This window comes from Boleophthalmus pectinirostris, unplaced genomic scaffold, assembly GCF_026225935.1.
Source record: "Boleophthalmus pectinirostris isolate CB_2022bp ecotype Guang Dong unplaced genomic scaffold, ASM2622593v1 HiC_scaffold_7, whole genome shotgun sequence".
Lineage (NCBI taxonomy): Eukaryota > Metazoa > Chordata > Actinopteri > Gobiiformes > Gobiidae > Boleophthalmus > Boleophthalmus pectinirostris.
In genome coordinates this window covers 28,095,985-28,112,040 of record NW_026571473.1, presented here as the reverse complement: position 1 = coordinate 28,112,040, position 16,056 = coordinate 28,095,985, and the positions used below count along the sequence as shown (strand labels likewise).

General features: G+C 39.2%; 3 protein-coding genes across 3 annotated transcripts; 1 reads left to right on the top strand and 2 right to left on the bottom strand.

The window, feature by feature from the left end:
* The first annotated feature begins 906 nt into the window (after nt 1–906).
* On the top strand, nt 907–2,585 carry magoh (mago homolog, exon junction complex subunit). The gene is made up of 5 exons (XM_020918870.2): nt 907–1,091; nt 1,575–1,633; nt 1,827–1,937; nt 2,210–2,292; nt 2,367–2,585. Exons 1-5 carry the CDS (start codon nt 1,001–1,003, stop codon nt 2,464–2,466), a joined length of 444 nt encoding a protein of 147 aa, XP_020774529.2. The 5' UTR covers nt 907–1,000; the 3' UTR covers nt 2,467–2,585.
* Nucleotides 2,490–7,550, bottom strand: LOC129412147 (carnitine O-palmitoyltransferase 2, mitochondrial-like). Its single transcript, XM_055165249.1, is given in 6 exon segments — nt 2,490–3,195; nt 3,436–4,189; nt 4,192–4,742; nt 6,849–6,955; nt 7,025–7,139; nt 7,523–7,550. Coding segments are annotated over 6 exon segments (1,884 nt in total). The 3' UTR covers nt 2,490–2,866.
* A 2,656-nt stretch (nt 7,551–10,206) lies between these two features.
* Nucleotides 10,207–14,798, bottom strand: LOC110154766 (carnitine O-palmitoyltransferase 2, mitochondrial). The gene is made up of 5 exons (XM_055165066.1): nt 14,311–14,798; nt 12,932–13,012; nt 12,749–12,855; nt 11,292–12,596; nt 10,207–10,812 (listed from the first exon to the last, which is right to left on the bottom strand). The coding sequence occupies exons 1-5, from the start codon at nt 14,475–14,477 to the stop codon at nt 10,484–10,486; spliced, it is 1,989 nt and encodes a 662-aa protein (XP_055021041.1). The 5' UTR covers nt 14,478–14,798; the 3' UTR covers nt 10,207–10,483.
* Nucleotides 14,799–16,056: the final 1,258 nt, after the last annotated feature.

Here is a 16,056-nt window from a genome sequence, read left to right as displayed (position 1 = left end):
TTATTATTATTATTCTTTATTTATGTATTTTGCACGTATAACATAATAATAAAAAACACTACATTTACATTTAAAAAATAAATAAATAAAATAAAATCACTGAAATTACTTTATATCTCCTTAATTTCTTTGTCTGGATTGTTCCAGTATGGGATTAAGCTTGCCTCCACAGAGACAAGCAGGTGATGCCACCAGGCCAACTAACAGGTACGATCTGTGGAGAGGCAAGCCCATTCACAACTAGAAAAGTACTCAGAGAGCGCAGACCTCCGCCAAGGACTATAGTCCTCATCATATTAATTGTGTTTTCCATAAATATTTGACTCGTATCTTTCAATTTGGAATATGAAAGAGGATCCAATTGTCCATCCCTGAGTCAAATTTCATGGGGTTTGGTCAATAATTAATCGAGATATTGAGAAACAAAATTTTTGGCCCCATTTACCACAATGTTAACTAAAATTTCAAAGTGATCCAGAACCCAGGATTTCTTCCGGATCACCCCCAAAATGAAATCAGTTCTTCCTATTCACATTTCCAACAAATCCTGAAAATTTCATCAAAATCAGTCTATAACTTTTTGAGTTATTTTGCTTACAGACAAACAAACAAACAAACAGACAAACGCCGGCAAAAACATAACCTCCTTGGCGGAGGTAATAAGAATGCATTGTATTAAGGTATTTCTGGACAATAAAACACCTATAATTGAACATATGCAAGAGAGATTAGTCATTCCAGGCAAAGCAATGACATGTGGGACCACCGGAAACGTTTCACGGCAAAATTTGTAATGCCAGTCCTGCTAAGTGCACTTAAAATTTGGGAGCAGTAACCAAAAAGACAAATTGCAGACAGACACCGAAAAGACAAAAATCGGGGAACATATCCTCAATCTTGGGCGCATGCGCATAGTGTTGACGAGGCTGTGAGCGTTGCTGTTAGCTCAGTTCGGTCCCGACGTGTTCGTCTAACAAAGACCACGAAGTTTACAGTGAAAATGTCCACCAGCGATTTTTATTTGCGATATTATGTGGGGCACAAGGGGAAATTCGGACACGAGTTCTTGGAGTTTGAGTTCAGACCGGATGGTAAGTTTGTTTTGGCGGCAATTCATAGATGTTGGCACCACTGCGTGTTTGCTACGAGCTAATGAGCCACCGGGCTGTAGGCCTCATGCAATCTACAGTGAAATAGTTACCACAGATTTCTCTAAAAACGTGGTGCATAATGTTGTCAACAATATTTTTTCCAAGACTGTTGTAGCTGCATTGGGCAATTTATGAGCACTGGTTGTTCAGGCTTGACTGACTATTCCTCTGATTGTTGCTAGCTCATTTCTTTCTTTCTTTTTTTTCTTTTTTATTTTGAGCCAGGTACAACAAAATTCAAAAACAATAACAAAAATAGTGATATGTGCATGAACATATTTGGGACCTGGTGCTCAAAAGGAGTAGGATGAAGTTTAAAAAACGTATGGAGTCCTACCCCAATTGTTTTCCATAATCACTAATTGCTAATGATAATGAAAAGTGTAGCAGTACTGTTTTCACCATATCTTGTCTCTTTTTCAGGAAAACTGCGGTATGCTAACAACAGTAACTACAAGAATGACGTTATGATCAGAAAAGAGGTATTTAAAGTCATTTATTTACCAAGGTTGATATCACAGTGTAATATATTCATAATTGATAATAGTGATTCAAGCAGTTAACCATGTTTGTAGTTGGAACAACTGTAGACATGAATAATCCTGCATAATCTAATAATTGTGGGTATGACTTTCCTTTTGTACAAAGTTCTTTACTGTATTTGTGTTATTGTAGGCGTACGTACACAAAAGTGTGATGGAGGAGCTGAAGAGGATAATCGACGACAGTGAAATCACTAAAGAAGACGACGCTCTGTGGCCCCCTCCGGACAGAGTTGGCAGACAGGTTTATATATTGTCAATTCTGCATGAAAAGTATGGTATAGTCAAAACCAGACTAATCAGAATTACTAGTAGCTCTACTGTGGTGTGTACTGTACATTTTTAATGCAAGACATGCAAATCTTGGACAATTTCTGTTATATTTTTTTATTGGTAATCACTAGTTGTTCATATTAAAAGAATGTTTTAGTAAATATAACAAAACTGCACTGCCCATCATGCCTTGTTTTTCTATTGTTTACAGATCTGTACATCAATTGTGCTTTTGTTTTACAGGAACTGGAGATTGTAATTGGAGATGAGCACATTTCATTCACCACATCAAAGATCGGATCCCTTATTGATGTCAACCAGTCCAAGTGAGTAGTGTTTTGGTAAAACTGGCAGTAAAGTACATTGGACATATCAGAACAACCAACCTCTTCTCTTCCAGGGACCCAGAAGGCCTCCGTGTGTTTTACTACTTGGTCCAGGATCTCAAATGTCTCGTTTTTTCTCTTATTGGACTTCACTTCAAGATCAAGCCAATCTAAGTCTTTTTCATTTCTGCTTATTGTATGTCCTTTAGCTATTTTCCCATTCTCAGATCTGATTTGTACATTTGACTTTGGTGGAATTGTTTTTTATTTTAAATAAAATGTTGGAAAACATGCCTGTTTGTAAAGAAAACTTATTTTTATTCACGCAAACCCGTAAGGCTGACAAGTAATTATGATTTTACATGACATTACAATACTTTGCTTTAAGATGCAGAAAGTTGGATAAGGCACTTTTAAAACCATTAATTTACTGCTGTAGTCTAAATGCACAAAGAAATTATTACAGTACAGAAACAATCTTCTGGAGTGAAAATGTGTATGTTCATTTTCCATTCACTTTAAAATGTTTTGTTTTAATAACCTGTTTATACAGTATTCTAGCTTTTCAGATTAGTTAGCTCAATGGTTTTCCTTCCAAAACTGTGAAAATGTCCTCTAATGACTTGTGGACACATTGGAGAAACTCATGCACATTTCGAGCCGGGTATGAGGACACGTTACAGCCAATCCAGTCATCATGAACTCCGTAGTACACCCCAAATCCATCCGGAACCACAGGAGCAAACCCTGCTACATTCATCGCGGGACTGGTAAGGGTACTGGCGAGCAGGATGTTATGGTTGATGGAGCTGTAGGTGGGGTCTGTGTACAGGCTGTGCAGAGGCTGCCCCTTTGAGTTGGACAAGCACCGCATGGCAGAGAGGTGGTGGTCAAAACCTTGGCCTGGTGGAAGAACACAATACGAGGTTAGGGTATATGTCTGTGTGTGTGTGTGTATATATAATTATATATATTTAATATATATGTAATATACACATAAATATACATACACACACACATATATATATATACATATATGCATATGCGCACACACATACATATGCTGTACACCGCACTCCCAATAAATTAAACAAACTAGTTGTTTTAGCTGCTAACCAAGAGACTAACATTTGAAATACTGACCCATGGCTGCCTCCTTGATGAGCTGTCTGTGGTACTTGGAGCACTCGTTCAGCATGGCTCTCAGCTCCTGTACACTGTGCTTCCCCGGCTCATGGACAAAAGCGTGCGAGCAGCGTTTGGTGTGAATGGTGGCCGCTCTGATGAGCTCTAGACGGCCATGTTTAAATGCCACCGTGGTACAAGGCTCTTCCGTGGCTACGGTTTGTCCATACTGCCTCAAAAACCCCATCTGGAATGCCAACTGAGCGATAGCATCTGGGCTCAACTTGCTCTTTTTCAGCTGCTCTTTGCCTCCCTTTTTAAACTCCATTGCATCTATGGTCAGCTTTGATACGGCTGCATCAAAATTCTCCTTGGCCTTTTGAATACTACTTTTCAATTCACCGTCTAAGTTAAACTGCAATCTTTGGACAGCAGAGGCCGAATCTACAGTGGCAGGAGCAGAGCCAGGGTTCACATTTGGGTTTTCTGTTGTATCTTTGAAGATTTCATTCTGGAATCTCAGCATTGTCAGTCCATTTCCCCATGAATGCTCAAAATTGATGGCTGCATTTCCATCTTTTGCGATGATGATACTGAAGGACTTGTCATACCAGCGATTGCACCCATCTCCATGAAGCATGTTGTGACACATGTGAATATGGTCCTTCATAGCTTGATCATCAAGACAGAGGCAAAACAATGCACTGTCCACAGTCTGCAAAAGTCCTCCATTGCCACTGGCGATTAGTTTCTCCCTTAAACCTGTCCACACACGTCTCTGTTCTCACTTGTTAGGACACCAATCGGACTGGAAGCTGCTGGGTTTTCATCTGACAAAATGTACTTCAAATGGGAGTGAATCTCTGCCGGTTTCACCATATTTCCATCGCGATTGACAATATCAAATGTGTACAAGTTGCCTTTCCGCATCACTAAAAGATGTCTCCCCTTCTCGTCCGTAAACAGTTCGTCTCTTCCTTGTTTTGGCAATCTGGTAGAGTTGAAAAGCCGGAAATACTGGGACATGTCTAAAGGATATGCGTTGACCAAGTAGGCCCCGTACCATGACAGCGAAGAGGGAACCCAGCGGATGAACTTTTTGAACTGGTCTGTGTCACTTTTAGCAGGATTCAGGTGGAGTACGTCAGGTTCTAGTACTCCTGCTCTTAGTGTTTTCATGAAGCGAACAGCGGAGCAAACCATGTTGGTGGCACGGATGAGCTGGTTGTTGTATTCTAGTTTGGGGTCGGGATTGAAGGACTGGAAGGGGTTATAGTTGGGGACGACAGGTTCCCGTGCAGAGAGGTACATGTCAAACGAAAGTGCTGGAAGAAAAACATAAGAAATTAGTAGTACAAATAAATGTAGGTTGAATCTAGTTGTGGCTCGAACAATCAAATTAACAGTGACTGGATTTTGTGACAAATTATACAATACATTGTGGTAATGTTCTCATATTAATTCATTTCTGTTTGTTTGTTTGTTTGTTTGTGTTATAAATGTGTGTTCTGGAAAGGGAGTGCAGTTTAGGAAAAGAAAGAATGTACTGATGGAGACCACACATGATTTCATTCTGCTGCAAAGTCTGGTCATTGTAATGGCATTTTTCTTGAATGTTTGATTTAATGAACTATAACATGAGTTTCCCCAGGGACTGCAGGTGGAAATTAGCACACGTACCGACTACAGTGCATGTCTCCTGTTGGTCAAGGCCAATGCATATTGTGCAAGGTCACAATCTCAAACTAAACTGAACTAAAGCAGCATCTTTTCTCACTCACCCACCCTTCTTCAGCCTCTGTCATACTAAATAAAATTCCAAATAAATACATTATAAAAAGCATTTGTTCAAAACAACAGTATTTTGAAACCAGGTGAAGGCAGTTTCCCATTTTTGATTGAGAGCAAGCAATACCATGTTAACAAATATTTCTGAAAAAGAGTCCATATATTATGTCAAATGGACTAGGGGAATTTTCATGTTTACTTTTGACATGTGACCAAAAGACCTGGGGCAGAGTAATGAGTGTATTATTTTCAAATGAGTCTCCTTTATTTTAACAGATGCAGTATATGCCTTAGTCTTCAAAGACTGTCAGAATTGGACAGATGATCTTTAAAAGAAGTTGTAGTGAAGTCATTCTAATCTAAATGATTTGTCTCACACCCTCATTGATAAACTTGTTGTGTCATGTGTATTATTACAGGTTGACCTATGAAACTGTGAGAAACACCCCATGTGCCGTCTCTTGCATATTTGTGCCCGTCTTTTGACATTTAAATTTTTTTTTTTCAAAATTACTGCAGCTGATCTGACCAAAAGCGAAGCTTTCATATTTTTCCAAATTTAAATATTTGCATTTTTGTAGCCAGTGCCTTTTTGATTTAATTGGCCTTAATCTGTGACCAGTGTTTTCTCCAGATCTCATGGACAGTAGGAAGGTATCTTCTGCTCTCCTCTTTAAACAGAGGATACAGTGTTCCTTCAGGCTGACGCAGCATGAGCTTGGAGTATTGTTAGATCACGTGGCCTCGTGGCATCCGTCCCAGCTTGTTTGATTCTTCAGACCTGACGCCCTGAGAACTTCAGATCTCCAAACCATTGGACCCCTGTACCACACCGTGACTGACATCTCAAACTTTTTTTAATTAATTACAGATCATAATTAATTAATCTCTCAATTTTTTTAATCGCATGACAGCACTAGTTATTTCCAGATATGGACAAGAATTTACAAACTTTCAGAATAATAGTTTAATTAATTATTAATTAATGAAACAATTTAGTTAATTGATAATACTGAATTGGTGATATTTCTCAACACTGGTTGAGCACTCCCCCAGAAATAAAAGCCAAAAACTCACAAAGGCCACATGAGTTCTGCTTTAACGTAGAATTTTTAATTCCAATCTTTAATATCACTTACCTCCTTCAATACTAGTACACATGACTCAGTAAACTGAATCAAACTGTCAGTGCAAACATTTGTCAATTTGCCAATGGTGAGGTGAGCTGTCATTCATGTCCCGCCTATGTAGACGCTCAGTTCAATCCTGTTGACAGGACAGCACTGGCCAAGTGCGCTTTTTGTGCCTAGTGGTGACGACACACCTGCAAGTCCAACAAAAAGGTCCAAACTGACCCTGTGTGTAGTAAATCTGTATGGATGATTATATTTTCAAAGACTTTAGAATGGTTTTATTAGTACCTCAAACATCAGAAAACACTTTCCCCTGTTGCCACAAGTTCATAACATTTTATGAATTTGATTTTTCATGTTATTAGTAGTTATCCTATCCAAGAATGTCTAAATGGGAAACTTATATTTTACATTAGTTTACACCACAGTCATTCAGCTAAAGTTTTTAGATTTAGTTTTGTTAAACCACTTCACACTGGTATTTGTTTCATAATAGAAAGGCAGTTGTACCTGAGATGTAGCTTGTGTGTTTATTATTTTTGTCCTGAGCGACCAGTTCTTTATGCAATTGTTTTCCCACTCCAATCTTGAAATCTTCTGCAATTTTCTCTGTGTTTCTGCAAGAACAAATGTCAGTCAGAAGTGTGTATTTTATTATTCATTGACTCAGTGCTTTTCAAACTTACCTGAACTGGTCGTCATCCAGAAGAGGTCTCTGAGCAGCTAAATATCTTCTAATAGTGTCCTCTAGTTTGGGTATTGGCAACCTAGGAACAACAAAGTCAGTCCATTTAACTGTTTCTGCATTTGTATGAGTTACAGTGTGTTCATGTGATGATAATATTTTGTATAGCTGGGTAATCCCTCAGTTGTCCAGGTATGATCCAAAAGAAAATTTCTGACAACTGGACAAAAGTTTTAGAGTGAAGAGTAGTGAAACAGAAACATCCACTCCATCACATGAACATGTTTTCTGCTGTTTTGATTGGTCTGGAGATGATACATTCAACAACCAATCACTTGTTTGGACAGTGATAGCAAAACATGTCAAATTATTGCATTGGCAAAACAAGTATGACTTCAGTAAAAATAAAATAAGGCTTATAGGCATATCATTTCCTTGTTTAAATTGAGTAACATAAGCACTGCATAAATCGATATAAATATATAAATCGTGGCCATACCGGGATGATGTTTTCCTGAAGGCTTCATCAGGCCAGGACCTGCAATGTGCACTGGGGCAGTTTGCAGCCGAGTGTGAAGTGGCTGGGATGAGAATCAGCCCTTCCAAGTCCGAGGCCATAGTTCTCGACCGGAAAAAGGTGGCTTGCCCTCTCCGGGTGGGTGGAGAGTCCTTGCCTCAAGTGGAGGAGTTCAAGTATCTCGGGGTCTTGTTCACAAGTGAGGGGAGGATGGAGCGCGAGATCGACAGGCGGATCAGTGCAGTGTCTGCAGTGATGCGATCGCTGTATCAGACCCTTGTGGTGAAGAGGGAGCTGAGTCGAAAGGCGAAGCTCTCGATTTAACGGTCGATCTTCGTTCCTACTCTCACCTCTGGTCATGAGCTCTGGGTAATGACCGAAAGGACAAGATCGCGGATACAAGCACTCTAAATGAGTTTCTTCCGCGGGTGGCTGGGCGCTCCCTTAGAGATAGGGTGAGGAGCTCAGTCACACGGGGGAGGTCGGAGTAGAGCCGCTGCTCCTCAACGTCGAGAGGAGCAGCTGAGGTGGCTCGGGCATCTGTTCCGGATGCCTCCTGGGCGCCTCCCTCGGGAGGTGTTCCGGGCATGTCCCACCGGGAGGAGGCCCCGGAGAAGACCCAGGACACTCTGGAGGGACTATGTCTCTCGGCTGGGCTGGGAACGCCTGAGTCCCTGCTTAGACTGCTGCCCCCGCGACCCGGCCCCGGATAAGCGGAAGAAAATGGATGGATGGATGGATGGCCATACCGGCTTCTGAGATCCTGTCAGGTCTCAGAAGCTAAGCAGGGCCGGGACTGGGTAGTACTTGGATGGGAGACCGCTGGGAATTCCTGGTGCCACAGTGGGGCGCTATTGGGAAAACTGTTGTTGTGTCCTTAGGCAAGACACTTCACCCACATTGCCTAGTATGAAAGTGGTGTGTGTGAGTGATGGTGGTTGCCGGAGGGGTTGATGGCGCAGATTGGCAGCCTCGCTTCCATCAGTCTGCCCCAGGGCAGCTGTGGCTACAGTAGTAGCTTACCACCACTGAGTGTGGAGTGAATGAATAATGTACTGTAAAGAGCTTTGGGTATCTTGAAAGGTGCTATATAAATGCAATAATTAATAGGTGTCCTTATAAAGATAAACGGGATTTTAGTGGATTATAATAACAAAATAAACATTTATCGCTTTCTGAAACTGAATTTATAGAGAGAAGACTCCCACAATAAAATGAGTGGAATTGGGAGTCGGGACACTTTATAGTTAGAAATACAAACACATTTCTTTGATGGTTATTTAATTGAGCATCAGATTCAGTCTCTGGTCCATTTTTCCACCACACGTGGACCCTTTTTCCAGTATTAGGTTAACTGGGCCACAAAGTAAGAGCTGAAATTTAAAGAACTCTTATAAAATTATTTAACAGTAAACTGAATATTTTTTACTAAATAAGAAACTAGTGACTCTTTAAGAACCAAACTGATGTGGAGGTTTACATTGATGTCAACAAACATTTTTATGACATTATATTTTTAAGAAATTGCCAAAAGTGGCCCACTTTACCTGATTTCACCCTTTTTGTATTTTTTTGTCTTGTCTTACCTGGGCAGACTCTTCTGGTAGTGCATTGACGGCACAATACTCCTGTGCAGATAGTCAGAATGCTGGCTGCTGTATTTCCGTGAATTGATACTTATTGCTCTTGCGTGCATCAAACGTCCACATTTCTGGATACAGCTAATGCTTTTCAATGAGAGCAGTTTAGCCATGTTTTAAGATATCCTAATCAATTAATTTACCATAGAATAATGAGTTAAAGACGAGGAGATCCAGCTACAACAAGCCAGGAACCACATCTGAGATGTTGAGATAAACAGCAACTCCCTAGTTAAATAATCCTAATAATCCTGACATTCTGGATTTTGTATTTTTATTTGACAAGGGAGGTTTTTAGTTTGGAATCCTGTTGTTTTTAAGATATATCCTATTAGAATACTGTTGGAATCCTGTTGGAAAAAAGAAAGAACCCACGAAGAAAGTATTAAAGATTATCTGCAGTGAAGTAGTTACTACAAATTTCTCTAAAACGTGGTGCATAATGTTGTCAACAATATTTTTTCCAAGACTGTTGTAGCTGCATTGGGCAATTTATGAGCACTGGTTGTTCAGGCTTGACTGACTATACATTCCTCTGATTGTTACTACCTAATGATAATGAAAAGTGTAGCACTACTGTTTTCAACACATCTTGTCTCTTTCATCTCTTTTTCAGCAAAACGGCAGTATGCAAACAACAGTAACTACAAGAATGACGTTATGATCAGAAAAGAGGTATTTAAAGTCATTTATTTACCAAGGTTAATATCACAGTGTAATATATTCTTAATTGATAATAGTGATTCGAGCAGTTAACCATGTTTGTAGTTGGAACCACTGTAGACATGAAAAATGCAAATCTTGGACAACCTCTGTAATATATATATGTTACTTAATTGGTAATTACTAGTTGTTGTAAAAAATAAAAATGTCTCATTTTCTCTCTTATAGGACTTCACTTCAAGTTCAAGCCAATCTAAGTCTTTCTCATTTCTGCTTATTTTATGTGCTTTAGCTATTTTCCCATTCTCAGATCTGATTGGAATTGTTTTTTTATTTTAAATAAAATGTTGGAAAACATGCCTGTTTGTAAAGAAAACTTATTTTTATTCACGCAAACCCGTAAGGCTGACAAGTAATTATGATTTTACATGACATTACAATACTTTGCTTTAAGATGCAGAAAGTTGGATAAGGCACTTTTAAAACCGTTAATTTACTGCTGTAGTCTAAATGCACAAAGAAATTATTACAGTACAGAAACAATCTTCTGGAGTGAAAATGTGTATGTTCATTTTCCATTCACTTTAAAATGTTTTGTTTTAATAACCTGTTTATACAGTATTCTAGCTTTTCAGATTAGTTAGCTCAATGGTTTTCCTTCCAAAACTGTGAAAATGTCCTCTAATGACTTGTGGACACATTGGAGAAACTCATGCACATTTCGAGCCGGGTATGAGGACACGTTACAGCCAATCCAGTCATCATGAACTCCGTAGCCCACACCAAATCCATCCGGAACCACAGGAGCAAACCCTCCTAGACTCATCGCGGGACTGGTAAGGGTGCTGGTGGAAAGGATGTTATGGTTGATGGAGCTGTAGGCGGGGTCTGTGTACAGGCTGTGCAGAGGCTGCCCCTTTGAGTTGGCCAAGTACCGCATGGCAAAGAGGTGGCGGTCAAAACCTTGGCCTTGTGGAAGAACACAATACGAGGTTAGGGTATCATTTTGAAGATTAGATTAGAACAACAACGTACAAGCTATTTTACTACTAGGCTGATAACACATGCACTACTAATAATCAAAATGGGTTAATTTAGCATAAAATTCTTCAGAGATCTTCAAATGATCTATCTGGGACTATGACCATGGAAACTAGCCCATCATCTATAATCTGGAGGACTGCTGTTTTCTAATATACTTTGCTTTTCATCACTCCTGAAAATGTACCATGACTTGGTTTCCCATGAGTCTTATTAACAATGTCACAAATGGTAATAACTTCTCTGTAAGTTATTCCCTGACCACTGGATGTGCATTTATCTCGGCAAGAATACATTAAAATCACATACAGGCCCTTTAACATCTTTCTGCACATTGTGCCCCCAATAAATTAAACAAACTAGTTGTTTTAGCTGCTAACCAAGAGACTAACATTTGAAATACTGACCCATGGCTGCCTCCTTGGTGAGCTGTCCGTGGTACTTGGAGCACTCGTTCAGCATGGCCCTCAGCTCCTCTACACTGTGCTTCCCCGGCTCATGGACAAAAGCGTGAGAGCAGCATTTGGTGTGACTGGTGGCTGGTCTTATTGTCTCTGTACGGCCATGTTTAAAGGCAGCCGTGCTACAAGACTCATACGTGGCTACGGTTTGTCCATACTGCCTCAAAAACCCCATCTGGAATGCCAACTGAGCGATAGCATCTGGGCTCAACTTGCTCTTTTTCAGCTGCTCTTTGCCTCCCTTTTTAAACTCCATTGCATCTATGGTCAGCTTTGATACGGCTGCGTCAAAATTCTCCTTGGCCTTTTGAATACTACTTTTCAATTCACCGTCTAAGTTAAACTGCAATCTTTGGACAGCAGAGGCCGAATCTACAGTGGCAGGAGCAGAGCCAGGGTTCACATTTGGGTTTTCCGTTGTATCTTTGAAGATTTCATTCTGGAATCTCAGCACTGCCACTCCATCTCCCCATGAATGCTCAAAATTGATCGCTGCATTTCCATCTCTTGCGATGATGATACTGAAGGACTTGTCATACCAGCGATTGCACCCATCTCCATGAAGCATGTTGTGAGAAATGTGAATATGGTCCTTCATAGCTTGATCATCAAGACAGAGGCAAAACAATGCACTGTCCACAGTCTGCAAAAGTCCTCCATTGCCACTGGCGATTAGTTTCTCCCTTAAACATGCCCACACGTCTCTGTTCTCACTTGTTAGGACACCAATCGGACTGGAAGCTGCTGGGGTTTCATCTGACAAAATGTACTTCAAATGGGAGTGAATCTCTGCCGGTTTCACCATATTTCCATCGCGATCGACAATATCAAACGTGTACAAGTTGCCTTTCCGCATCACTAAAAGATGTCTCCCCTTCTCGTCCGTAAACAGTTCGTCTCTTCCTTGTTTTGGCAATCTGGTAGAGTTGAAAAGCCGGAAATACTGGGACATGTCTAAAGGATATGCGTTGACCAAGTAGGCCCCGTACCATGACAGCGAAGAGGGAACCCAGCGGATGAACTTTTTGAACTGGTCTGTGTCACTTTTAGCAGGATTCAGGTGGAACACTTCGGGTTCTAGTACTCCTGCTCTTAGTGTTTTCATGAAGCGAACAGCGGAGCAAACCATGTTGGTGCCGCGGATGAGCTGGTCGTTGTATTCTGGTTTGGGGTCAGGATTGAAAGACATGAAGGGGTTATAGTTGAGGACGACAGATTCCCGTGCAGAGAGGTACATGTCAAACCAAGGTGCTGGAAGAAAAAAATCAAATCAATCAAATTAACAGTGATTGGATTTTGTGACAAATTATACAATACATTTTGGTAATGTTCTCATATTGTAATTTCTGTTTAATGTTTGTGTTTGTTATACGTGTGTGTTCTGGAAAAGGAGTGCAGTGTACCTGAGATGTAGCTTGTGTGTTTATTATTTTTGTCCTGAGCAACCAGTTCTTCATGCAGTTGCTTTCCCACTCCATTCTTGAAATCTTCTGCAATTTTCTCTGTGTTTCTGCAAGAACAAATGTCAGTCAGAAGTGCATATTTTTTTGCGTATTACTCTTTGACTCAGTGCTTTTTAAACTTACCTGAACTGGTCATCATCCAGAAGAGGTCTCTGAGCAGCTAAATATCTTCTAATAGTGTCCTCTAGTTTGGGTATTGGTAACCTAGGAACAACAAGTCAATTCATTTGATTGTTTCTGCAATTTTACGAGTTTGTATGTTTTAGTGTGATGATCAAATCCATTAAGTGGACAAAAGTTGTAGAGTGAAAACTGGCTTCTTCAATCAAAAACTTTGTCCAGTTGACAGATTAGAATTTGTCTTTTGCCATTTGTATGTAAGTAGTAGACACTGTTTAAAACTAGTATAACAGGTGTGTAGTGCATAGACTGTATATATAACTGGACATAGCTAACGCACTAGCCGCCGCGTTTCAAATAGGAAGTTTGCATGTGGGAGCATCCGGATCCTTCTGGCCCTGGCTCCCATTGTTTTACATTGGATATTGTCCCCCCCTCTCTCTGCGACTGCTGCAGTGACCCTTGTCATTTTGGTCTTAAAATGTTTGTATTAACCCGTTCTACATGATCCTGTGTTTTTTTTTCGCTATTTTGTCCATTAAAAACAATCCTATTCATACAATCCAATTTCATACCTGATTTAGGCCTAGCTTAGACCTAGAAGACAAATACACTAAAGTAGTAACATTGTAAAGTAGTTCTTACCCTCATCTATCTGTAAATTTGACACACTCATATGGTGGACTTGCCAAATAATGGCATGTGACTTTAAAGGCCTTATATTACATGAAGTGGATTCTTGTGAGATTTAAAACATGTTATAATGGTTTATAATAACCTCATCAAATACATGCCCAGAGGTGTGTCTTGTTTCATTCAGACATGTTGGAGTAATCCAGCATTATTAGTTTGTCTACATCTGTAAAGCTCAAAATCTCTGTTCCATTTTGTGATGTCATATGGAGATAGTTTTCTGCTACCTTTTACGTTTAGTTCAGTAGAGATTGGCATTTTCAGGGGTGAATTAAATTAAATTAAATAAAAAATACAGTGGAAAACGTCCAGTATTACCACATAACATCACAAGGAAGAACAGAGAGTTTTCTGTTTGAGAGACGAGCTTAGCTTAAATATGCAGGGTTTGTGCATTAAACATGTGTGAATGAAACAAAACACAACTCCATTTATGATTATGACGAGGAAACAGCATTATAACATATCAGAAAACAGCGTAGTGAGTCCTTTTATCACTGTTTGACCCTTAAGTCTAGAACTTGCCCCCTCTAGTGGTCAAACTACACACCTGCCGTGCACTTTGACCTACATTTATTCAAATCTATTGCAGTATTTGTAATACTTTCCATATATGAGAGCATTTACAGTGTATAGATTATGCAAAGGGTCCCAGCTAAATAAATACATGTATTTTTGTCTTGTCTTACCTGGGCAGACTCTTCTGGTAGTGCATTGACGGCACAATACTCCTGTGCAGATAGTCAGAATGCTGGCTGCTGTATTTCCGTGCATTGATACTTATTGCTCTTGCGTGCATCAAACATCCACATTTCTCGATACAGCTAATGCTTTTCAATGAGAGCAATTTAGCCATGTTTTAAGATATCCTAATCAATTAATTTACCACAGAATAACGACTTAAAGGCGAGGAGATCCAGCCACAACAAGCCAACAGCCGCGTCCGGGATGTCAAGGTAAATAAATAGCCTGTGCTAGCAAATGATTAGCCACGAAGCGGTCTGACCTTCTTTAGCCGAACTTGTAAGCAAACCGTGGTGAATGTTAAACAAAATAGCACTTCTCGTAAAAATATGTGGTAGAAATACTCATAGCGCGTTGCATTTGGTGAAGATCACTGCGACATTTGAGCATTTAGAATAAAGTGTGTCCAGGAAGTAGAATCGATAAAATGTCACGTGACTTTATCTTACTTCTGGGAGTTGGAGTTCTGCTTGGCTCTATTAAAATAACCCTTGACCAGAGCTTTAAGTCATGTTACAATGTCGCAAGCTCATTAAATACACTCAGAGTTGTGTTTTGTTTCTTTTATACATGTTGGAGTAGTCCTGTATTATTAGTCTACATCTCCAAAGCTTTTTTTTTTTTTTTTTTTTTTTTTTTGAAAGTGGAATTTAAAAACATTTGTTTTGTATTTGTATTGTAATGCATGTACACAAAATAATATAATATAAACACATAGATTAGACTTTCAAAATCATACCATAGATGGAAAAAACAATAGAAACCTAAAATAAATAAATAGAATAAAATAAAGTAATTCAAACCTAATAGAGGGAACTGAACGATAGCTACATAAACAATATAGTTTTGGGAAGCATCAGTGATTGATATGGGGGAGGGGGAGGTAATCTAATTGTGAATTATATCATTGTATATATTGTTTTTTGATAAGGCTTTTTTGTAGGATAGGTGGTCAATGGATTGAAAGTAAGGGTTTATTTCGATTAACAGTAACTGAAAACAAGGTTTAGATTTGTAGAATTTTGCTCTGTGAATGGTATTTGCCAAGAAGTATGAATTTTTTAATTTCTACATTTTGATGTGTATAGTGAGTAATGATATTTTCTTCTTTGAGGGTTATTGGAACTTGTAAATACTGAGAAAGATAACTTCTAATTGTTTCCAGTAGATGGAGCAAACTAGGCATGAAAAAATTAGATGAGTAATATTTTCAGTGTGTGCCAGGCAGAAGTTGCATTTTGGGTCAATTTGAAGAAATCTAGATAAAAATGTGTTCATAGGGTAAAAAGTATGTAGGATCTTAAAGTCAGGTTCTTGTATTTTATTATATTTATTATTTATATTATTATATATTATATTGTATTTATTTTATTGATGATTGGGTATTGGAATGAGATTCTCCAAGTTTTATGGCACTGAATATCATGAAATTGTGTTTACTCATAAAATTTTCCTCTGGGTTGAATTACAATTCAAAAATTTTAATATTACAATTAAAAACAGTGGAGCACTTCCTGTAATACCACATGACATCACAAGGCGACAAGCAGATTAAACATGCAGGAATTGTTTGTTAGACATGTGTGAATGAAACAAAACACAACTCCATGTATGTTTGTGATGAGGAAACTAAACATTATAACACAGATCAGAAAATTGTGTAATGTGAGCCCTTTATGGACCTTTTGACC